Below are 26,809 nucleotides of genomic sequence, written 5' to 3'. Positions count from 1 at the left end.
TAATTACTCTTAATCACGCAGGTGTCCAACTGAGGCGAGCGTAAAATTACTGTCCATAAATTTTAATTTGACGCTTCGTGGCTGTGTGGTTCAGCGCGTGATGTCAACTCAACAATTGTGGATAATAGCTTCGTCAAATGAGTCATTAATCGTTTGATAGTATTTTATTTTATTTTATTTATTTCAAATACAAACAGATGTACAGTAGCTCAATCACAAATAACTATCAATGTGCTGAAAAACATGCCAAGCATTTGAGCGATCACAATGAACAATAATGAACATCCTTAAGTTATCGTGGTCTTAAGTCAACGCTTGTGTAATCTCTAAGTCAACGCTCGAGTCGGTTTATTTTTGTTTTCCTCGTAAATAAATACAGTTCACTGTTAAAAATCGGCGTTTACATTAAAAATATACAATATTTGGCATTTGCAAAATAGTAAGGAGTATCTAATACAAAAAAAATAAAAAAAATAGAATTATTATGGTGACTGCTTTTCTTGACATTTGGCTCGCCAACCACCGGCTAAATGCAAAAAACAGCATGATAGATAAATAATAAATAAATGAATAAAATCAGCAGTTTTGGAATATTTTCGATTTTTACACCGGTGAAATTCAAATATGTGATTGCGCAGCAGGATTATACGTAGCGAAACGTTAATATTTTGACATTTAATATTAAGTGTTCACGTATGTTGCATTGTGATCGCGAATACGATAAACAATCGTGGTGAGAAATTGTTATCACGTCGCTTATTAGCACGTCGATAGTTATTTGTGATTGAGCTACTAGTTAAATGAATATGAATAAAAACTATGAAAAATGTATTCACTAAATTATACTGCAATAAAGCGACGACGCCGACGGTTCAAACTACATATATAAATAATAAATTTACTCTATATTAGAATTTTTATTTTTTTTTATTTAATAGCATTTAAAAAATTTAAAATTTAAAAAAAAAAATCACTTGTTATATTTTTACTAAAACTAAAATCCCACCAAGCCACTTTTTGTAGCTTGTTGGTGAAGATTATATTTATACTGACTTAAAAATATTATTTACATTTATAAAAACAATGAATAACAGATAAAAATTAACAGCCGGAAAGATCAGAATAAACATGTTTATACAAATAATAATATATAAATTAATTTTTTAAATACAAGAAAATATATGAAAAATTAAAATACTTACACCTAAGCTACTATTCATATATAAACTCTTGATCGAGTAGCTACTCTCTTATTTTGCTCTTGTTACAATGTGAGTTAAATTTAAGTTCTTTTGGTAATAAATTAAAAATTCTAGGTACCAAATATTTGAGAGTTCTATTTCCATATTTATTACATACTTTTGGTACTACCAAGCCATCATTAGACGTGAAGCGTGTATTATGGTTATGTTTGAGAGGAAACTTGAATTTATTACTATTAAATTGTTCCAAAATGATGCAAAGCCCTAGTGTGGCAGAAGCCTATTTAAAATATAAATGAGAACTATTTTTAATGCTAATGGCGTAAGGAACGCGGACTAAATTGTTGCGGTCATTCATTGGTTTCTTTCGATCACATGATGTCGAGATAACAAATAGGTAGAACATACCGAGGTAGATACATATAGTACAGAAGTTAAGTATACCGCCTCGATATAATATACAGATGAAAAATACTATCAAATATTTTTTAAATATTTTTTGCATTCCGAGTAATCTAAAAGGCAACTTTTCAGGCCACTTTCATTTCAAAATTCGGAGAAAAAAAAAATATCGGCCAACCCAATTGACAATTATCATTTATTATTTATTTATTCATATATATGTACATTACAAAATGAAATATCTTAATTCATACATATAGAAATAATTAGGTAAAACTAATTACCTAAGTATATTTAAAAAAAACACATAAGCATACATAATATCCAAAGAATAATATGTTAAAAAAGTAAGAGAATCTTGTAACGAAAAACTCCCTCAGAGACGTGAAAAATGTCAATGTCCAAAGTGATATAGTTCAACATAGAGATAGCCCTTCCAACAGGCATAACCATTGGCAGGTTGGTCTTGTATATTGGAATGTGAAACAGTCTATGCTGACGCTGTCTAAGGTAATTATCAGGAACATAAAAGCTAATGCTCCGCATAATTTCAGGGTTGTCAATAATACCGCGCAACAATCGAAAGAAGCGCGTTGTTAAATACACATTCCTTCTAGTCTTCAAACTGCTGTAACCAAGCATACCTTGGAGGAACTCAGTGGGATAAAACCATGGATAATATCCGCACTCCCTCGTGTAGAGAAACCGAAGAAATTTTTCTACTGTACTTGTTATGAGTACTTCAACTCACACGGTCCCCAAATCATCGAGCCACTCTCGAGTCTACTTCGCACCAACGAGTTATAAAGAATTCTCAGTACTCGTGTACTACCAAAAACCCTGGCAGTACGCAAGACGAATCCTAACATCTTCAATGAACTACTACAAACTGTTTCGATCTGATCATGAAATGTCAGGGAACTCACAAAAGTGATGCCTAGATCTTTAACCTTCGCAATCCGCATAAGATTCTGGTCATTCATGTCCGTTAATAAATAAATAAATAAATACTCCATGGTATATATTTTTTGTCCTTGATCATTCTGCGAATTACCGACTGACTCAAGCTAACCTAGCGAAGTCACAGTTCGCCTCAGATTACCGAACCTGCTAACTACCAACTTGTGCAATAGGGTTTTTAGTTCACATAATTACAGCACAGTTTTTGCAATCTACGCTTTACCTAATTTGAGAATATTATCTGTGTGAAGGTAATTAAGTAAGGTTCTAATAGTAAATACGATCATTAAAGCTATCTTGGTTAGTGTCATCAATTATCTTTTAATAACTTTCGTACCGAATTCGGCAACTCTAGTAACATATAACCCGCTGTGAGAACAGTCTTTAATTTTTTATTTTTTTTATTTGACGTAATTTGAGTAAGAAAAATACGCAAGGGTTTGTCATGTTCATAATACTAAACACTCCAATAAGGATCTGATTCTACAGAGAGGAGTCAATACTTTTTTGGCTCAAAGGCAGCAATATTATATAGGCCCGAGGGTATATAACCTTATCCCAGTTTCGTAGAAATGTGGTAGGATTGCCAGGCTGAGGAAGGTGTTGACTGCATTCTTAATCCATATTGGTCGGAGGGAGTCAGAGAATTTGTCGTCCGATGTAGAAGGACGTAAGCTGGTTGCTTGTTTTACTAGTAATGACTTGGGACTTAGGATATAGAGATTTTAGTATTATTTATGTTTTCTCTGGATATTCATTGTTTACCTTTAAGACTGAAAAAGCACACATTATGATAAAACTGTAAATACTTTTAAATATCATTATAAAATACATAATTTACTGCCTTAGAACGGGGAAGCTATCCCTAGTTAGGCAGTTTAAATGAACCAACAGCAAAAATAAAAAATATGTTTGCTTACTTTTACTACTGAATTAATTTGTTGTATAAATAATTACTTGTATATTGCTGTAATAAATATGTAAAATAATAAAATAAAATAAAATAATAATAATAATAATAAATTAATTAGTAAAAAGAGAAAAGACAGAAAATAATAATGGCCACGTTTGCCCCTGAGTGAATCATGTTGACGTCACTTACTAGACATCTCCAGGATATCATATCGCCGACCAACAATCTCACCTTTTCTCAAGTCAGTACTGTTCCATAAGCTCCGCTGAATACATCGGAAATATTGTTATTGATAGCCCACCAGTACGGCGTCCCTTGTCCTTCGGTGTTTTTTCCCCGAACGGATTTATTTTATATTCAATTCATTTATTTCAAATATAACATATACATTACAAACATATATTCAATACGTACATACTATAAAAAAGAAAAAAATACATGAAAGAGATTCATGTCAAAGTAGTAGGAGAATCCTGCTCCGGAAAACCCCTTCGGATACATGGAACAGATCAATTTCCAGAGCGATGTTGTTCAGCATAGCAGTAGCCCTTCCAACAGGCAAATTGGTCCTGAATATTGGAATATGAAACAATCTATGCTGACGCTGTCTTAGGTAATTATCAGGAGCATACAAAACAATGCTCATCATAATCTCAGAATTATCGATCTACCGCGCAACAGTCGATAAAAATGTGTAGTCAAATACACATTCCTTTTAGTCTCTAAACTAACTTATTAAAGAAAACATCTCGACTTGTAGTGTAGCTAGGACTCGGTGCGATTGTGCAGATAGTAGAGTATTTTTTCAACAGTATAATCGCATCATTAAGTCAAAACAGCAAAATTTTGGCTTGGTGCTTTTTTACATACTGTGTAACATTCACCATTCTGCAAATAAAAATATTTGAGTATAATGAATAACTCCCTGAGGAGAAAATCCAGCCAGTCTGCAAGCATTTAGACATAATCAAACATTGTTGAATTAACGACCTGGTAAAAGAAGAAGTAGACAAAATTAAAAATTGTTTTCAGGCGTTGCCTAGTAGGCGATTTGGTTCAGCCGGATGAATCTCACCCGCGTGATAAAGTTTTCAGCTCTTTTACTTCACAAAAGTCAACAGATAGAAGAGTTGAGGAAATATGGATGTTCAAACACGGGCAGAATGGTGAATGTTACACAGTCTGTAAAGTGGCCACTTAAACCAGCCAGTGACAGGTCATAAGCCCTGTAAATGCCTAGACTTCCATATTACCTTCTCAAAAATGTTTTCCCTCTCCGTTGAAATAAATTTAAATTTAAAAAACAAGTATACACACAAGAGTAAAAAGCAAAAGTAACGAACTAATCATATTTGAATTTTAAATTGTTAATTCTTTTTCAAAACACAGGACTTGATCATCAGCGGCGTGGTATAAAATAAATCTAAATCATCACTGTATTGATTTGCAAGTCGCTGCGTGCGAATAATCGGCAAATTCATGTTGTAATTTATACACTTTTAAATCAATTATACCACTATCGCTGACTGTTTCATACTGGGACAGTGGTCAGCAAACTCATTACTCAAAAGAGCTTAGGATCAGCATCACGACGATTAAGATTTTCTATCTCTGTTGAAATAAATTTAAAACGCGGTATATTAAACTCAAAATAGGAAAAATGTAGATTCGCGATTTTGGCATTGGCCCGACGATATGAGCCTTGTACATGATAAGCAAGGCAAAAATAATCAACTCCTATTTTTTTAATAATATATTATTTTGTTTTGTATGTGAGTGTTGCTATTAAATCGTTTTCATCCCACGGTACAGGATTACAATTCATTTATCGAAAATTCACATAATGTTTAAAAATATTGCAAAAAGAAATTAACATTATAATAAGCAATATTTTCCCAGCTTTGTTAATGCGTTCAATCAGTCTTTCATTGTCATTGTGGGTGTATTGCGTTTTGCTTACCTGTTGGGGTCCCTCTTTACACGCTGTTTGTACTCACAGGCGTGTGCGTGAGGTAGGATTAGGCTATCTTCCTTTTTACCCGCATCCATCCGTTCGGGGCCTCGCGCCCCTGTTGGAGCCTGCAATCGGTCCCGTCGGTGCCTTATGACCTCTCGCTCAACACCCTACTACGTTCTTTTCAGAAGGTGGCGGGGAAAAGGATTCATATAAATATATTTTATCACACAAGAAATAAGAACGGCTTACTTACATGGATAACACTATTTATTTTATAAGAAACTGGCGTGTAATACAAAGATATTTTATTAGACATTCAATAAAATCTAACTTAACTCAAATTTACTTCTAACGCGTGTTTTATAGAAGACTAATTTTATGTGAGGAAGCACTGCAGTTGAATTTCGGACAAGGAGAGAAGAACGGGCCTTGAACTTCGCGCTTTTTATAGCCTTTGTTCTTGTCTCCCTCTACTTCCGGCTGGGCATCGAACCGCAGGCTGGTAACTTGACGAGCTGCGTTCGCTTATGTGGTTTCGCTCCTCGGTAGGTCCTTGAGGATTGTCTATGACGGAGGCGCCACATCATCAACAATCAATTCATGATATTGTTTTAAGAATTTATTCAAATTGCTCAAATTGGATCCTTGATTCATTTTCCAGTTGGCTAATTGTAACATTTAATTGAATTTTTCTAAGTAGGCTAATGCTCTAAAAGAATCCGTGCCTTAATGTTTTATTATATTTCTAAACGAGCTGAAACACTTAAATATTTGTTCAGAAATAATTGTAATGATGAGAAAATTTACTGAATATGAACACACATGTACATTATTTGAGCAAATCACTGTATCAAGTTTGGTATTTATAAAAAAGCAAATAAACCAGCCAGCACCAATTTATTTTACATTTTGTGTATAATGTTAATTTTACATTAGCGGGCTTATTGCTTAATGTAAATTTCTCCCAACCAACCAATAAAATAAAAGTTATATATAAAAAATTCCATACATTGTTACTATACGCACGTAAACATTATTCTCTACCTTCCGTTACAAATACAAGAGTTACTAGACACTCCACCCTGATGCTGCAAAAATATAAAAAAATAATTACAACCTTCGGTCAAAGAGGATTGACCTACTACTCGGTTAAAGTGTACAATCTACTTCCATTATCCATAAGGACAATTAGTAAGTTCTCACAATATAAAATTGCTAATAAGAAATAGATAGTGGAGGTGGGTTGCGCACGGATCGATGAGTGGATCAAGACAAATATGTAAAATGTATGCACCGTTTATGAATTTTTTTAAATCAGTCTATTTAAATTGTTTTTTTTTTATGAATATTTTTGTTATTTATTGTTTATTATGTTAATTTTAATTAGGTTAATTGGTTTATTTACGTTTTTTTTATTGATATTATTTTGTTTGTTAATATTGTTAAATAGCTAATCTTAGGCATGTTTCACATTTTGTAAAATGTTTCCCTCGGCACGGGACACCCCAGTGAGGGAACATTATTCCGTATAAAAAAAAGAACACAAACAGTGTAAAAGTACAAATAAATATATTATTTACATAGAAATATAATTACAAAAATACACTTTGGAAAAATACATCTTAAAATTAAGCTATAACATAAATTGGAAAAAATGCCCACAAAGTCTTCAGCGTCTGAGCGTGGGCCATTCCTTTTTTAATTATTAAAAAGTTTATAGCATATAAATATGGTATGACATGACCATGAAAAGAAAATAAAAGAAAAAGAAAACCAAAACATATGCTGATATTACAAAAACATGTTTTTTTTTTAAAGAGTGTGTTCCTTCCATGCTAATCCAAGACCTCAAACCTACTTTTAACTGTACCAGTGATTTACTGTTTTGTAGTTCCTTTGTTAGAAGATTGAAAGATTTTGGACGACCAACATGTAAGAAGTGCCTCTGTGCGAACTTTTAATTTTTATAATTATTTTTATAATTCAAGTTGCAAGACCTTTTTAATAGAAAATATTTTTTAAAAGGATGCAAAAATATCAATAATTGTATTTGTTTCTAAGTTTCGAAGTCACAAGGGGTCAAGTCCGGTGAATACGGTATTGGACATCAATGCGGTCCGGTTTTTCGTCAAAAAGTCGTAAACCAAAAGCCGCGAGACGTCAGCTGGCGTCCGTCATTTTTGCCCTGAAATAATCTTAAAAATCGCCGATCACACTAAAGGTGGGCATTTCGTTTTTTTTATAAAAATTACAATAACAGTTACAGTTTCACAAATAAAGCTGTTTCGTGAAGGCGTTTAAAAAAATAACAGTTTTTCTAAATAATTGAAACATGCCGTTTTTGTGATGAACGCTATTTTCAGAAGCGAATTATTCCAGTTTTTTGGCTGGCTGTTTTAGCAGAACATAGAATTGACCTTACTGCACCCGATAACACAAATATCTATTTTTTTAGAAATTGTGGCCTGGCTGCTTTCTGCATAACTACGTTCAATGAATCATTGTCGAGAAACCTCGAGTTGCCCAATTATTGTCCAAAATCAGATTTATCTTCACCAATACGCTGTTACATAAAAGTGCACGGTTAAAGATATATATTTTTTTAAGCTACAAAAAATAGAAATTCTGTAAATTAAATATCTATGAAGAGCGAGATATGTCAATTTGGGAGATTTTTTTTTTTTAAACTAAGAAAAACAAAGAGTGACGGACACATTCTGATTTGGCAGAAAATTCCTTTAGAATTAGTGAAAATAGTTCACGTAACAAAATCATTGTCGGTTAGTGATTATTTATAAACATGTGTGCCAGTCTAGGAAAATAATAGGCTCTCACAATTACTTACTAAAAGTATCAATCCAAATATTCAGTATATTTTTTGATCCAACCTTCATTATGAAAGCCGTTTTACGGCAAGATGACTCGAAAAACGTAAACAATGAGGAATTTCAGTGCTATGGAAAATTAAATATGAAAAATGTTTTCGTACACGCGATAAGAGGGCGTTTAATTGAACGGCAAAGCTCATTTGTAAATTTGTAACAAAGGACACAACTTATGTTAAAACACCCAATTTATTATACATATAGCAAAAATCTCCGAATACGCGTAAACGTCGTTTTGCGCCGGTTCGATTTACGCTCATTTACAATTAGGACGGTTGCTGCCGGCGTGGGATTCCCCGGTTTGGCCGACACCAGGTGACAGTAGGCGCCGCGATTCTAATAGCAGACACACTTTTACACGTGGTTTTATTCTATTACCGTGTACGCGAGCAGCCTATTGTTTGTGTGAAATTATTTCTGAGTTGGTTTTCATTTTATTTTTAAGAAAAATAAAAATACATGAATATATGTTTTTTTTATTATTAAAATTAAAAGAAGATTAAAATATTTGTAGTTTATGCTATGATTCTGCAAGAAAGGAAGTAACAATCGAAGCAAATGAAATTGGATGCTTTTTTCAAAAAAGTGTGGGAATTTCATTTAGTACCGACGAACTAGTTGGTTAGTATTTATTATAAAAAAAAACATTATTTATATTAAGATATTATTATTTATTTTATAAACGAATTTAAACTGTACTAAAATGCATTTATAATTTATTTAAATATATATAGGATATGTATTAAATAAACATGTTAGATTATTCTTAGAATTTTGACACAGAACCTAACCTTGTAACTTCTATTACATTTGTGTTCATGTTACGCCAATTTTTTTTACTTATTGTGTATGCAGACAATTGGTAGAATTCCATATTTAATTTGGTAATGTATCCAAAATAAAACAAGTTTATTGGATTATAGGAGAGTTTTTTTGTTTGAAAATGTCCTAACAAGACGAAACGCGTCACAATTTCTTTGTATATTTTATAAAAAATAAAGTAGAATTATAATCCAATAAACTTGTTTTATTTTGGATACATTACCAAATTATTTTTTTTACGCCGGTGTCTCTCGAAACGGAACCGGACGTTTGAGTGTACTAAATTTGAAACGAATTCATTTTCAAAATTTTTGTGTCGAAACATTCATAAAATTTATCATTTTATAGTAATTCGTAATATTTCAAACGAGCAAACGCAAAAGCGGTTGGTTTTTTGAAATACAGCTATTTAAAAAAATGTGTGTTATTTTTTAAAGATGATAACAATAATTTTGACGGGAGTGTAAAACAAACAAAAAAGTGGGTATCCATTAGTCGCATTGCGTAACTCATTAAACAATTATTTGAGTGTTACTATAGTTAATGGAGCATTGCTAATGTGTTACTATAATTAATAATCATTATGAGGAATCATTATTAGAAGCATTTCTGATCTGTCTTTCATCTTCAAAATTTTAAACTATTTTATCGATGGTCCATATCTTCTTCATATTCTCTTCAAGACTGTCGAAATAAATCCGACCTTCTAGTCCTATTTAAAATTCTCAACTCACTCTTTGATGCGCCTGAACTACTGAGCTCAATAAAATTAAATATCCCAACTAGAAACCTCAGACAAAACTAGCTTTGTTATACCGATAACCATAGAACTAACTATGGTTTTCATTCCCCTTGCCCAGAATTCTTAGGTCTGCCAACAAACATACCAGTCTTGATTTCTTTGATAACAAGTTGTCTTCTTTCAAACGATCACTGAATCAAATTAATTATAAACACCTCTCTCCCGCTTCCACTCCTACCAAGCTACTAAATACCATTGTGTCTTTCTGTTTTTCTTTATGATAATTTTCTATGCATAAATATGTCCTTAACAATGTCAATTTCTTACGATTTACATGTAAGGCCCATAATTTATTATTTTTCCTCTTTATTGTGTCACATGTTCTGTCATTATATTTGTGAAAAACTTTATTTTATTTTATTTGGTAAACAAACAGTATGTACACAAATATTGACAATTTCTTTGTATATTAAGTGTAGGACACTCATGCACACACCAAAAAAAATGGTTTACATTAATGCAATAATTTAAATTATGTTAAATATAACAAATGTAAAAGAAAATAAATGAAAAATATGTATTATAATAATAAAGTTAAATATCCGCTTCTCTCAATATTTCTATGATTTTTGACCGAAATTTACATACACTGTCACAAAAAATATCAGCCTCGGTAAATAAATTGCAGTGGCGAGCCGTGATTTATTTTATTGGTAATCTATAAAAAATGTTCATTAATTTGTACTAAATATAAGTACCTACATAACATGTAAGTAATGTTATTATATAGGACTATTTTTTATGTGGTTCTGTAAAAATCAACTCAAACAACAATTATTATTAACCACGCGATATACGTAGCTTTATTCGACACTATTTTAATACAATACTAAACTTGTACAAAAGTTTATTAACAAATACCACAATAACATTCAGCAGATATTTCCATTATGATCTGTCATTGACAATACTGTCGTGGTACTGTCAAGACTTGAGCACTGGCCGATTTCTTTTTAAATGAATAATGCCTAAAACGGCCACTGCGAACGCCACCTGTCTTATGTGATACATAATATGTCAACGGTATCTTATCAAAGAAAAATAGTCCTTCGGAAATAATGTTCGAAATACTAGTTTCCAAATAGAGAATCTTCTAATAATATTTGTAATCTGCAAGTTTGTTTTAGTACTAAAAAAGCCGACTTGGGTTAAAGACAAAAAATACAGTGTACTTTTTTGTATGGAAGAATAAGCTGAGGTAATCGTCTAGTTTCGTCGTTCAGTGAGAATGGGCTGGACGTTGGCGCTAGGCGCACTTCATAGATTTTTTTTTGTCGAAATATATATATGGTGATTTATAATAAATAACAATTATTTTATTTATTTTCCCATAAACATGGTTACTATAAAATATTATTATTAAAAGTCAAATATAATGGTAAGCTGTGCATAACCGCTTATTTTGACGATTCGCCCCTGATAAATTGTTATATTAGTCGCATATTCTAGGTATTGTAGATTGTTTCAAATAGTTTGTTGACGCGTTATCTGTGTAAAACAGAAGACTTTGTCTTGTCGGTCTAGATGGCACAAGGAATGGAAGTCTTTCAAGTAGATTACGGGAATCAATTTTAATATTTATTGATTTGTATTAAAATAACAGCTCTAACATTATTCTTCGATTTTTAAGAGAGTTTATTCCATGGTACTGCATACTTTCAGCATGGTTAGAGAAGTTAAGGTTTAACCAGTATTCGACCTGTTTAAAGATTTTTTGTTGGATCCTTTCTAGTTTATTAATACTAACATTATAGTAAGGTGACCAAATAGGAGTACAGTATTCTACCTGGGGACGAACAAATGTTTTATAAAGATTTTCATATGTCTCTGCATGTTTAAATGGTTTCAATACTCGCATGATAAGTCCGACCATTTTATATGTTTTTTTCTCAAAACTTTAATTGGATATATGTAGTATTTTTATAAATTTTTTTCTTATTTAAAAACTGTTGTTTTTCCTAAATAATTGAAAAATATAAAAAACATTTTTTTTTTTTAAAAGAAATATTTGTGTTCTTATGATTTACCCAAATATTTAATTTTGAGGGCCATTTTCAACGAGTTGTAAATAACTCACTATTAGAAAATGGAATCGAGTTGGGGTAGAGTGGGATTCGAACCACGGACCTTTGGTCCGTGAGTCCGAGACACTAGCCACAGGACCACAACCCGATGACGATTTTCATTACTGCAACTCTTGGTAACAAAGGTCTACGATGTATGCGAGGGAGGCGATTTGTGATGAATGTCGACAAATCGAATGTGATGGTTTTTGAAAGAAATCAAAGTATGACTAAATGTGAAATCACTGTGAATGGAATTATACTAAAACAAGTAGAGGAGTTTGTGTATCTGGGAAGTATATTTACTAGATATGGAATGACTGAGAATGATATTAAAACGAGGGTGAGTGCCGGGAACAGAGTGAACGGTGCACTTAAATCAACCTTGGCAAATAAATGTTTGTCGCAAGAGGCAAAATCAGCAGTTCGCAATAGAGTCCTGATCCCGACCCTGATGTATGAGAGCGAAATATGGACTTGGAAAAACAGGGACGAAAGTAGGTTGAATGCTTTAGAAATGCTATCTCTCAGGCGAATGTGTGGTAAAACTATGTATGATAGATGCACAAATGTTGAGATCCGTACATTATGTAAGGCTGAGATAAGCACTATCGACAAAATCAAGAAAGGAGCCCTGCGCTGGTTTGGACATGTAGAGCGAATGGACGGCGAAAGAATTGCTAAAAATATTTACATTGCGAATGTTGATGGATGCAGAAAACGAGGAAGACCGAGAAAGACATGGCATGATTAAATTTAACAAAACTTGAAGATGGACATGTCAAAAGTCGAAATAACCGACGCGCGTGCATGAGAAGATGTATGAATGTAGAGGAAGCAAGATCTGTATGCAAAGATAGAGTGATGTGGCGTTCTATCCTCTCTGCCTACCCTTTCGGGGAAACGGCGTTGTGGTTTGTTGTCGTTGTTATTATTCCCGGGGTGCGATGTGTTTTTCTCAAGATTTAAAAACAAATAATATTATTTTTGCAGGTTGGATTAGCGTTGGCTGTAGTGTGCGGAGTTCTGGGCTCAGTATTGTCCGCTCCACAGGGGTATCTTCCCCCGAATAAGGGATACAACTATGAACCACCTCTGGTGCCATTCCCAGGGACAAACACTAATACGAAGGTAAAAAACAATCTTCATCGATTCATTTATACAGCAAAATTCATTGTATTTATTTTGGATTCATGTGTATTTGATTTGAGTGTCAAATTTTTGTAATTCAGTGGCCCATGCCCTATTTTTTTATGAGGTAATTCAACAAAGAAACATACAATTGAACGTAGTTATGCAGAAAGCAGCCAGTCCACAATTCAGAAAAAAAAAAATAATAAAACGAATTATTTGCGTTCTTATAATTTACCAAAATATTTCATTTTGAAGGCCATTTTCAACGAGTTGTAAATAACTCACTATTAGAAAATGGGATCAAGTTGGGCTAGAGTGGGATCTGAACTATGGACCTTTGAGCCGTGAGTCCGAGACACTAGCCACGGGACCACTACCCGATCAAAGATTTTGATGTTATCGAATTTAGGAAGGTCGATTCTATGTTCTGTTTAAAACAGCCATGCCGGTTTAATACAAAAAACTGTAATAATCACTTTCTAAAAATTTCATGATCTCAAAATGTCATCAAAATGAATGTCACCTCATACATTCCGCATTTGTGTATGACGTTTCATTTAATATTAGATCTGGCTGTTATTAAAATCAATAAATCTGGTAAAATACATAATATTTTTTTTCTGTTTTATTTTATTCTACAATTAGAAATATAATATCGCACCTTTAGGACGAAAACGACTCATCTAAAAAAATCAACTTTTTGGGAAATTGCAAAAGAAGAATGTAAATTGTGTCACCTTCGTATTCTTTCGTCGATTGTTTCGTTTTTTCAAAAAAGCATCAAATTTTTAGTTAAAAATTATACCGAAGGCTTTCAGCTATGAATCTATGAAAAAAAGGCGAAATTAAAAAAATATCTAAATATAATTTACACTCGTTTAAATATAAGTGAACTTATCAAGGCTTTTTAGGCTGTGCCCGTGTCAAGCCATAATAATTAACAATAAAAAATACATAGTAAAATTTACTAGGTTAAAATATATTGACATGTGATGCAATATAATAACAATCCAAAAAAAGATGCAATTTAAAAAAGATTATTAAATTTAGATTCATACATAATCAAATATCCAAAATTACAGTATAATAGTAAAATTTAGCATGAATTATGTCATACCCAAAACCCGTACGACTTTTGCTCAGAGGCATCTCTTATGTATCGCAATGAGAGTGTTCAATATTTTGGAAGAGCGTATTAAACTCTCAAGGACAAAAACTATTTTCAAGAAAGTAGTTAAAGACAGGATTTTCCTTAGTGTGGGGGATTTGAGTGGGAAACTCCTTGATGATTTTCCGAATGTTTGAGTTTATCGTTTACCATATTGATGTGCCATATACATGTTTTTTAAAAATTATTTTTGTGTTTCTGATCCTATATTTGTGGTGATATACTCATGTGTCTGTGTCAACTAATTGCTAGTCCCATCTCAACACAGGACTTTTAGTCCCACGGAGTTGGGACTTATGTCTCAAATAATGTACAATAAACTTATGTATTTAAATAAACAAATAATAATAATAGAAGTATCGAAAAAAAGACTAAATAAAAGTATCATTGAAATCAACAGAAAAAATAATATATATATAAAACGATAATTGAGATATGGCTTCTATAAACTCACTCTACACAATTGTAAGAAATAGGAGTAATAAGTAATATGCCAAATAAGATTGAGTACTAAATTAAATAATACAAAAATGCATAATGAAAAAAACAAAAATATCTAGATATATAAAAAGCAAATAAAAGTACGGAAGGAAAGCAGATTTGTCAATTTTTGGTAATTGCTAATCACGAACAATAAAAAAATTGACAACCTCGTCCCTATCGATGTGCAGCAACCATTTGCAACCATTTTTCTTAAACACATTGGCACTTGTGGAGTTTTTTATGGCTGCAGGAAGTTGATTAAAAAATTTCGGAGCCAGGAAGGTAAAGTTTCTTTGTGCTAGCTTCGAGTGAGTGGTAGGGCCAAGGTTATTAATCCTTCCCGCTGATCGCGTCTGAACGAGGGCGGATTGATAATGAAGCTACCTAGCGCGCTAGATGGCAACACAAACATAAAAAAGTTTTTTTTTTCCAAATTGCGATCTGTCAAACGGCAGCTGTTAAAATGTCACCCAAATTCATCTATTAATTTATTTGTTGTAGTCGTTTGAGGTAAACAACTTTTGTGTTTCTTTAAAAATGGAAAAAAGCGAATTTATGCAGTGATTTAACACTATTATATGAAAGGGAAAACGGTGAAAGAGACAAAAGAAAAGATCGATAAACATTACGATGAATCTGTTTCGTCAGATTACATGGTAAAATATTTTATTGCTGAATTTAAACGTGACCGAACAAGCACTGCAACAATACCATCAATAGTAAGGCCAAATAGGTTGTTATTGAAGAAAATATCAAGAAAATCCTCGATATAGTAATGAATGATCGCCGAATAAAGTTGCGTGAGATTGTTGAAATGGTAAACATCTTATATGAACGTGTGTTCAATATTTTGCATGAACATTTGCATATGAAAAAGCTATCGGCAAGATGGGTGCCGCGTTTGCTCAGTGTCGAACAAAAACGAAATCAAGAGACCACTTCACAGCAGTGTTTGGACATGATAAAGCGTAATCCTGTTGATTTTCGGAGTTGATTAATAACTTTTGATGAAACGTGGGTGCACCACTATACACCTAAAACCAAAAATCAATCGAAACAATGGGTGGAAGCTGGTGGAGTGCTCCGAAGAAGGCAAAGGCAGTGAAATCGGCTGGCAAGGTTATGACCACTGTATTTTGGGATGCACTTGGAATATTGCTCATCAATTATCTTAAAAAAGGATCCACAATCACAGGAAAGTATTATCGTGCATTATTGGATCAATTGAATGATGCAATCAAGGAAAAACGACCACATTTAAAGAAGAAAAAAAATCTCTTTCTTCGAGACAACGCACCGGTTCACGCAGCATTAGATACGATGCTAAAATTACGTGAAATACACTTCGAATTGGTTGATCATCCACCTTATAGTCCAGATTTAGCTCCTAGTGACTTTTTCCTGTTTCCAAACCTGAAAAAATGGCTCGCAGGAAAAAGATTCAGCTCAAACGAAAAAGTGATTACCGAAACTAACGCGTATTTTGAGAGGTTCCCGAAATCGCATTATTCAGATGGTATAAAAAAGTTGGAATATCGTCTTACTAAGTGTGTCGAAGTAAAAAGAGACTATGTTGAGAAATAAATGGTTTTTGAAAAAAACAAATGTTTTTTTCCTACTTAGGTAGCTTCATTTTCAATCCGCCCTCGTATGTTTTGCTGTGTCCTGAATTTATCTACAGATTTCCAGAAGTTCACAAGTGCCTCTCTAACTCTTAAAATACTGTGGCAAATAATCCCTTTGCGCGCGGTGATGTAACATCGTGTTACCACTAGTAAAAGACGTAATATTTTTAAGTTCAGACATTTGAAAAAAAAACACGGAGACATGCTGTTTAATAATTCCTTTTCCATAATGAATGCAAATAAACATATAATTTAGCCCTGTTATAGCAAAATAAATTAAAAATCATAAATACGCCACTCATTTTACGCGCGTGCGTAAAATGAGTGGCGTATTTATGATTCAGTTTTTATGCGTTCAGCATATCACCGTCATCAACCGACTGGAGACTGAATATGTTTTACACAACACCCGCCAAAGAACATCGTCTCTGTCTTCCTTGTTATTAATTCTATCTTCGTGCTCTCTCTTATGCGGATGTGTTACTGAATTAGCGGTCATTCATTCTTCGAGTAGCAAGGATAAATATTTTTTGTATTAACATTCAGCATAGAGATGCAAATTTTACTTTCCAAATCCGACGTGAAAACGTTAATTTGAGTATTACAAAAAATACGAGTTCGTCATTTCAAAAAATAAGAGAGACATATCAAATTTTGTGTCCCATGTCGATCAGTGTGACGTCACAGCCACATAAGAGTTAGCAATTGCTTTTTATTTAAAAAAAACCGCACGAACATTTAATAATAATTATTGAATAGAAACATCGCAATTAGGATCAAATTTCGTCTGGTAGAGAGCAACTTTATTTACTGGATGCGAAACAAATATTACATATTATAGACGTAACACCACGGAACTTAGTAACCTATAGAATCTTCCACTGCTAATTCATAATTGTTGATAGTTCAAGGTAGGCGAATCGGGTCTGATTGACGTAAAATGATAAACGGCATTATAAAGGCATAGTGACCTAGAAATCACTGATGTAAATAACCAATACATTTTTTTAGATTTAAATACAGGTTGTAATGAACTTTGACTAGATAACCTCCGGTCAGAAATAAAAAAACCAAATTCAACTGACGTAATGGTCATTATTTTCGATTAAACAGCAAATGTGTACGTAATTTTTAACTACTTTCGCATTTCTGGATTTGTTCAATGTTAATTTCAGTTTGATTGTATCATAATGAAATTATTGATTTATTTAATCGACATATTACTGTTGTGAGGAGAACATTATTTTACAATTTTTAGAAAGGCATTTTTGAGTAATCCACAAAAACACATTTTTGTATCTTCTACCATGAATGCTAAACAAGTCGCGATACAACAATGTTTTAAGCATGTCCAAATGTTTGTAGAAAGACTGGATTTCCTCCCTCGGGGTTATCTAGGTCTCAGTTAGTTGCAGCAGAGAAGAAAAACATTTTTGATAAGGAAATATGTAATTATATGCATTTACAGGGCTTATGACCTGTCATTTAGTGGTTTAAGTGGCCACTTTACACAAGCGTTCATAATTCGGGGGCTTAGGGTCATAAGGGCGAAACTACAAAAAATGCTGTTTTGTGTTAAGTACTAATCTGATATCCAAACAAAATATCCTGTTAGTGACAAAAAGATGAAACTCATCCTATAAGTAGTTACCTAGTTAAATTTGTGTGAAACTACAAATGAAGCGTTTTGTTTAAAGTCAGAAGAATAAAACACCTTTTACATCATTTTGTTAATTTACTCATGTAAGCGCAAGTTAGGGTCATATAGACGAAAGCGTAGTTTCATATTTTTAACTCTAAAACATTTTATGCTCTATTAACTGTATTTTTTATTTTCTTTATTTGTTACCCTTAAAAGACAGTATTATTTTTTGAAAACTGTTTTATCATTTGTCTCAAAACTGTGTTTTTGTAGTTTCGCCCTTATGACCCTTAACCCCCGAATTGAGGCCCTGTGTTCGATTCGCGGACGTGAAATACATACTGATTTAAAAGTTTATTTAAACTTAAATACTTCATTGTGCCTGTTCATGCATCCATAGAGTAAAAAATGTGAAAATACCCTATTATTTAACTTAAAAATTTGTTTACCTATTATATTATAAATATATGTCCAATTATCTGCGAAATTTTATTTGACATTTAATACTTACGTACCGCGACCAGTTAGAAAAAATACAAAATATCAGAATCGTGATCCACTCGTTCTGTGAATATCCATGTTGTTGGGATACGCGGTGGGAGAGCAATTTAATGAATAAATACTTGAATATATTTTTCCGTCACTCTGATTATGTCTAACTTACATCAACAAAATCGAGGTCTCGTATTTCCGATTTCGGGACCCCAAAACTGAACGGATTTATTGTTATTGTTAATTAACAACTTACACAGGGATGAAATTGGTCGTGCCATGTCTTTCTCGGTCTTCTTCGTTTTCTGTGTCCATCAACATTCGCATCGTAGATCCTGTTAACCGTTCTTTCGCTGTCCATTCGCTCTACATGTCCAAACCAACGCAGCACCCCTTTCTTGGTTCTGTCGATAAGGCGTGTCTCAGCCTTACACACTTCACGGATCTCGACATTTTTGCACCTATCATACATCGTTTTACCACACATTCGCCTGAGGGATCGCATTTCGATAGCATTCAACCTACTTTCATCATCATTTTTCCAATTCCATACATTAGAGTTGGCACTAGAACTCCGTTGTGAACTGCTAGTTTAGTCTCCTGCTATAAACATTTGTTTGCCAAAGTAGATTTCAGTGCACCGTTCACCCTATTCCCGGCACTTACCCTCCTTTCCAGCCCTAGTAAACATACTTCCCAGTACACAAATTCTTCTACCTGATTCCGAATATCTCCGTTCACACTGATCTCACATTTAGTTATATTTTCATCCCTTTCAAAAACCATAACTTTCGATTTATCAACATTCATAAGCAAATCGCTTTTCTTGCATACATCGTAGACTTTTGTTATTTATTTGACTTATGTTGTCGTAATTTGTTAATCTTAATGACTCCCGAGGTCGTGAAATCCAGTCTTTTGTCTACAAATATTTGGACAAACTCTAATATTGAACGGATTTTGTTTTTTTAAAGAAAAAGTATCAGAATGAAATTTTCTATGCCGGAACTTCTGCGATTTCGAAAATTATTTCTAATATTTGTATGCCGTACTTTTGGCACCAGGTTTTTGGGTGGTCAGGCTCCACAAGAAATAACAAGGAACTTCAGCCCTACAAAAAATTGGATACAATAAATGTTTTCTTGCGCGCGGTAAAAATTGGAGCATTAAATTGTAAGGCAAAGATTCCTGTGCAAAAAAAAAAAAACTGTCTGCTGAACGACGTCACTTGTTCATATGAATCAACAAGTGATAAGAGAGTTATGGAAGATTTCCGGTTTGCTTGCTGTACATGAACCGATGGGCAGAACTGATCGATAATAAGCGGAAAAGAACCTCTGACGTCACATGCGGAGCCGCTTCATAAATGCGTAACTTAAAAAAATCGTAACACTGATAATACGATTTATGAAAATTGAAAAAAAATATTTTTGGGTCAGTCTATTATTAAATAATAAAAAACCCTGAATTTCCTTATGTATCAAAAAAATACAAACATAGAGACACGCTAATAATTAATATCGCATGTACTGTGTAATACTTCATGCCTTGATGCCCAAAATCCCTTGACTGTCAAACCAAATCATCGAAAGGGTCGAGAGTTTCAAATACCTTGGAGTATATGTTACCGAAAATGGCAGCTTTCAAAAATAACTGGGAGTGTGGTTAGCAGTAGCAGGCGCCACATTCAACAGTATGAAGGCTATCTGGAGATCGGATATTTACTCAGTGAAAACCAAATGCCGCTTATATAACGCCTGCATAACACCTATTCTCCTCTATGGATGCAAATCGTGGCACCTCACTAGGGCCCAAAATACTGAGTTTTGAGAATAGGTGTCTTAGAAGAATCTTGGTTGTGCGGTGGTTTGACGTTGTACAGAATGAAGTGATAAGAGAACGTTCGCAGCAAACTCCGGTAACAGCTGTCATCAAGCGGAGGTGATTCGGTTGGCTTGACCATGTACTGCGGATGCCTCCCGAGAGCCTTAACTACGCTTGGTGCGAAGTAGACTCGAGAGTGGCTCGGTGATTTGGGGGCCACATGAACTGAAGTACTCTCTTATGATAGAGAAAATCCAAAAGAAGTTTCTGAGATATCTCTACATGAGAGAGTGAGGGTATTATCCTTGGCTCTACCCGACCGAGTTTCTCCAGGGTATGCTTGGCTACAATAGTTTAGAGACTAGAAGGAATGTGTATTTGACCACACATTTTTATCGATTGTTGCGCGGTGTAATCGATAATTCAGAAATTATGATGAGCATTGGTTTGTATGTTCCTGATAATTACCTAAGACAGCGTCAGCATAGATTGTTTCATATTCCGATATTCAGGACCAACGTGCCTATGGTTATGCCTGTTGGAAGGGCTACCGCTATGCTGAACAACATCGCTCTGGATATTGATCTGTTCCATGTATCCGAAGGGGTTTTCCGGAGCAGGATTCTTTGACTACTTTGACATGAGTCTCTTTCCTGTATTTTTTTTTCTTTTTTATAATATGTACGTATTGAATATGTTTTTGTAATGTATATGTTATATTTAAAATAAATAAATTGAATTGAATTGCCTATTTTACAAAGTATCAGGTTCTCAACGTCCTGGACGTCCACTGCTGACTGTTGGTCGGCAGTTTATATCACAACTTCGGGGCGAGAACCTGACTTGGGTGGATGCACATGAGCTTTCAGCCGACAGAGATGCCTGGACACCATATGCTACAACTAGGGAGCGGACATGGAATGATCATGATTGTTTCAATTTTTGTTTTTCATTTTTGTCAAACGTGTGTTGAATTTATCATTCATTATCATTCTGTGTTATAAAAAGTTAAATTTTAAATTACAGGTACCGTTCCCTTCTCGCCCAATTCAACCTACCCCTGGACCAACTTATGGAACCCCAGCGCCCCACCATGTAAGTTACATAAATTTAATAACATTATTCAACTATTATACAAATAAGTAAAAAAATAGTAAAACCCTAATTATCCAGATTAGTGAGTGCCAGATTTGATTGCTTTTGAAATAATACAGCGGATTGGAATCACATTTATACATAGTTAAACATGTGTTTAGATTTTCACGGTCAATATTATCAGCATGTGAGGGTATTTGAAGCAAACTTAGGAATCTCCATTGAAGGAGTTACGGAGATATTTGAAAAAAAAATAATTGTGAGATTTCTAATTATGCTTCACTAACTCAATGGAGAATGCCAAGTTTGCGGTGACGAGTAGTATAATTGAAATCTGTTTTTGAAAGATTTAGAGACGGTTTTGAATTACGCTATTATTTAGGTAGGTAGTTTTTTATATTTGGTTTATTTTGGCATCAATAACAAATTTTCCATTTTTGGTGGAGCTTTCTAAGTTTGCTTCTAATATCTTCGTGTATCTTTTTTGGGTGATCCCATGTTAGTTGGATTCGTTCCGACGTTTCGGTTACCATTGCAGAAACCATCTTCAGAGTTGATTATGAATCATCACATGTTTTACTCGTACGAGATGTGTTCAGAAAATAACAGGAATTTTTTAATTTCGCAGGTTTGGAGTCATGGTAAGGCATCTTTTTGAGTAATTTGAATTTTTGTGGTACATCTTTGGACTTTTTCCAGTAGCTCGATGTCTTTAGTAAAATAGGGAATCCATACTTGATATCCATACTCAATAAAGGTCTTACATAGGTCTTATATATATTTTGAGAAATATCTCTGGAGTAATATTTTGGAATGCCTTTTTAATCAAGCTAATTATTGACTTGGCTTTCTTGGCAATATACGTGATGTGAGCTTCCTATTTTAAATCCATTGATATGATTATGCCGAGATCTTTTTGATACTTTACGGGTTTGAGTTGGACACCACCCAAAAGATAAGTATTTAAGTTGTTTTTGCCTATGTGAAGAACAGTACATTTTTCAACATTTAGTGAGATTAGCTAGTTTTTGGTCCATTTATTGATGTGGTCCAAATCCTGGAGCGGTTGTCTTGATTATAGAAAAGGGTAGTAGAATGGTAGGCAATAGTCCTACAGACATTTATTTATTTATTTAACACTTTATATACATATACAATTTATATATATATATATATATAAAGGCGGGCATATTGCCTTAAGGCAATTTATTCAAACCTACCCAAACCTTTTAGTTTGAGAAAATTACAAGCACATGGACATATTGAACATTACAATTTTATACAAAAATTAAAAACAAAGATTAACAAAATAAAAATATATAAAAAATTAACACTACACTATGAATATAAAAAAATATCACTATACTATGAAGAGAGGAGAGGGGATGGGAAGGAAAGAAGGATAAAGGAACAGTTTCAATATTTAGCAAAGCAATTTCCACCTACCTACCCAAAGAGAAAATCAGTAGTATATGAACATATTGTAGGTATACTGTAATATTTTCACTATAAAACAAAACTTTAATGTACATATATATTTTTTTAACAAATAAAAATTGACTAAAAATCTACACTATACTACGAAAAGAGGAGGGAGGAGAAAGGAAAAACTCAAATATTCCGGAAGTGACATTTCAATCTTGACTTAAATGTAAATAAAGGGGCTTTTCTAACATTAATGGGTAGATTATTCCACAATCGAGCAGCTACTACTGTGAAAGAGGAGGCAAGAAAATTAGAGCGATGAAAGGGTATTAAAAGGGTTCTCTCGTTACTAGAACGAAGAGATAGTCCATGTTGTGATAAAGGTTGGAGGAGCTCTCTCAGATAAACAGGCGAAGTGGGATCCATCATCTAGTTAAACATTCCTTGCTTTCATTCCAGGAGCATCACGACGATCACCATCACCATGAGCCAGGAATGCCCTTCGACTTCAACTACGCTGTAAAGGAAGCAGAGTACGGCAACGACTACAGCCACAACGCGGTCTCTGACGGCGACATCACAAGAGGAGAATACAGAGTTCAACTCCCCGACGGAAGACTGCAGATTGTCCGATACACAGCTGACTGGAAGAACGGCTTCAACGCAGAGGTAAAATCAAAGATTGCGCATATTTTAAAACTTGAATGACTTCAGAATACATGCATTAAGTACATATCACATAGTTTCACGTATAAAATAATTTCTTCACCCGAATATATTTGAGAGTAATCTTTTCTGCAAGTAAAGTTTACCCGAGTTATCTCGAATGTGGTCCTTAAGCGGTAAGGATGTAGGCTTAGAAGATAAATCTTCACAGATCGCAGTGACTTAAGAAGCTTATTTACCACTGACCTCCATTTACAAGAAATAAAGCCAGTTTCTTTCATTTGTTCATATATACTGTTTTTATTCTGTAGGTTTCCTATGAAGGAGAGGCCAGATTTCCAGACCAAAAGCCAAACAGCAACTACGGAGCCCCCAGCGGTGGATACAAGTATTGATTTAACAAAACAAACTGCGATCCCACCAGAAACAAACAAATACTCATAAATGTCTTACCTTAATTATATCCCATAGTCTCACCAGTCCAAATTGGCGGACAGCTAGATTTAGTACTAACATGTCATATATACACCGCGTAAGCAGAAAACTACACCGGCGCCCTCACCGCTTCACCGATTTGCATCGGTCAAACTGTACCTAATAGTCTCCGATAGTCTCACCAGTTCAGTTATGTGAGTGGCCAGTTTAAGTACTAAAACATTTTCATGCATTGTGTAAGCAGAAAGCTACACTAGCGCCCTCCCTACTCCGCCAATTGTGTTGCTCAGACTTTACAATTCTTTCATTCAACTTATTATTTGACACTTTACATGGGACTTTAAACAATTGATATGTTGAACTCCTTTAATTTTTAAAATTATTTTTACAATGTGTAAAGGCTTCAGGTTAATGACAGAATACTAAATTTAAATCATCATTTAGATACTCGCATTCACCTTCAAATGTATGTAAGTATTTATGTAGTCTTATTACACCATAGTTAATTTAGTAATCTTCTGCCTTGCTTTGGACCTATGTAGTCTGTTCTCCAGAGGGTTGCTCCCATGAGGTGGATTCCCAGCTGTCCTATTTTTTGGGAGGTCTTCCATAAGGACAATTCCCATGAGGCTGGTTATGTAGTGCAATGTAAGGGAGTCTAGTGGTGTCCATTCTTTGGACATGACTGTACGAGTCCCTCCTTCGCTGTTTACTCTATCTTATGATGTCCTCAGCCTCAAATATCTCTATTATTCTGTTGTTCCTTGTACGATCACTTAGAGTTTTGTCTGCTAATGTCCTCATTGCATTCGCCACGCATAAAATATAACCTTGGTATTTTGTGAATCCTCATAAACTAACAGCAATTTTTCCATAGAAGATGTCTACTTAGATAAAACCGCTCGACAATCAAAAGTAAAACTAAACACAGAAGTTTGATAGATACTTTGAATCTGAATGAGTTTTATCAAGAAATATCTCAATTTAAATTGTATTTAATGACTCAGATTTCCAACAAGCACCAGATTTTTTTTATCTAAAAATACATACTTATTAAAAACATTTTCGTTTTTTGTGGTTTCAAACATAAAACTCGCAATTTTAATTAAAATATAAAAATAAACCATGCTTAAAATGTCATTGAACTCCTGATTTGAATTGTGTCACTAGAGAAACATTTCATTTTTATTCTGAACAGATTTTTCATTTGAATCTTAAAAATACTTAAGAAAATTGCCTTTTGTTCAACATGAGTTTTCTCATTTTTCTGTATTTTTACAGTAAAAAAATATTGAAATCAGTACTGCATACAATAATCTGATTGCTTTTAAATAAGAACTCTTAGCTTTCACTATCAATACAATAAAAGCGCCCACCCCTTTTCTGAAACTGTTCATAAAGACTGTTATCAATTTTTTTAAACCAATTTAGCAAAAATGTAATATTTCTTTACAACCAAACGGCGAAAATAACAAAACATAGAAACTTTAAAAGCTTTCATTGTAACCTCACTGCATTAGTCACCAAATATACATGGTCAGTACATTCACTTCATTATAGTTTCTCTGTATGACAGTGAAGGAATACAGTGTTAGTTCCAAATTTGGACAGCGGCCATACTTCCCAGATCCAGCGGAAGAAAAACGTAAAATAAACAACAACACAAACCCCCTACACATCTAGAAAACAGTCACAGAATTCCCCCAATACCACACGCTTCTTTATTCTCTGCCAATTAGAATTTTATTTTTAAAAAACAAAAGTGACAGTATCGACCAATTTCCAAGTGTCACTTTTCTTTTAAAAGTTAAACTAGCCATTTATAAGTTAAATTAAATGCAATATTTTACTATTTTTATAACCTACAACATGTCAGCATAAATGCAACGATTATTTATAATTTCAAAGTGCATAATTTTATACTTCGATTTTGATTTTACCCAAAATTGTTGGAAATAAATTTGACTTGAAAGGAATCAATCGATTGTAAATGGTCTATTGTAACAATTATCACTGCCAATATTGAATAATGTTATTTTTAAGCGTAATTTATATATTGTCTTAAGTCATTCTTATGAAATTTTGTTCAATGAATTGTGTTTGATATATTGCATTGTATCATTTGCTAATAAAATGTGTATAAACAAATACAGAAACTAAATTATTTTTATAAATGCGTTTTATTTATCACAAAACATAGAATATGTACATGCTTAAAGTTGGGGTGACAGATGAAAATAAGAACCAACAGTTTGAACGAGTAGGTGTTCTGGACGTCAGGCAACTGTACGCTAGGGCACTTTTCGTTCACACACATAAAAATGGTGGCAGTAAATATAATACAATCTATGAAACAAGATAAAAATAGAGACAACTATTTGTGCCACCTAAAATGACAACATCGTTTGGTCAGAGAAGTCACATGTACCTTGCTCCCAAAATTTACAACACTCTACCTCTTGATTTAAAATTGAATACAAATAAACAGAAATTTAATTTGTTTGTTAAAAAATGGCTTCTGGATTTGGGTCCTGAAAACTGCCTTGAGATGGTCGACCCACCAAAACAGTAGTATATTTGAACTCGGAATTATTGTTGTATGTCTGCTGTTTATGTTTTATGTTTATATCAATACAGTGTTATCTATTATTTTATATTTATCATGATATTGGTACATGGTGCACGTACTAGAACATAAAATAAAGTGAATGAATGCCTTGAAACGGGTTATGCCCAGTGAGGTGTTTATATAGAAAAGAAAAAATATAATGTTTCATGTGAAATAAATAAATATATATTTATTTTTTTTAAATC

General features: G+C 33.5%; 1 protein-coding gene across 1 annotated transcript in view; it reads left to right on the top strand.

The window, feature by feature from the left end:
• Window positions 1–25,216, top strand: part of LOC148279062 (uncharacterized) — a 36,726-nt gene extending 11,510 nt beyond the window's left edge. The window contains exons 2-5 of the mRNA XM_088230497.1: window positions 13,000–13,137; window positions 21,401–21,469; window positions 23,354–23,563; window positions 23,872–25,216. Coding sequence (XP_088086623.1) covers window positions 13,000–13,137; window positions 21,401–21,469; window positions 23,354–23,563; window positions 23,872–23,955 — 501 coding nt within the window. The 3' untranslated portion in view covers window positions 23,956–25,216. The remainder of the gene's footprint in view (window positions 1–12,999; window positions 13,138–21,400; window positions 21,470–23,353; window positions 23,564–23,871) is intronic.
• The last annotated feature ends 1,593 nt before the right edge of the window (window positions 25,217–26,809 follow it).

The sequence above is a fragment of the Micrasema longulum genome, unplaced genomic scaffold (assembly GCF_059751315.1).
Source record: "Micrasema longulum isolate JH-2025_06_02 unplaced genomic scaffold, ASM5975131v1 h1tg000773l, whole genome shotgun sequence".
NCBI lineage: Eukaryota > Metazoa > Arthropoda > Insecta > Trichoptera > Brachycentridae > Micrasema > Micrasema longulum.
This window is presented reverse-complemented; position numbering and strand designations above follow the sequence as displayed.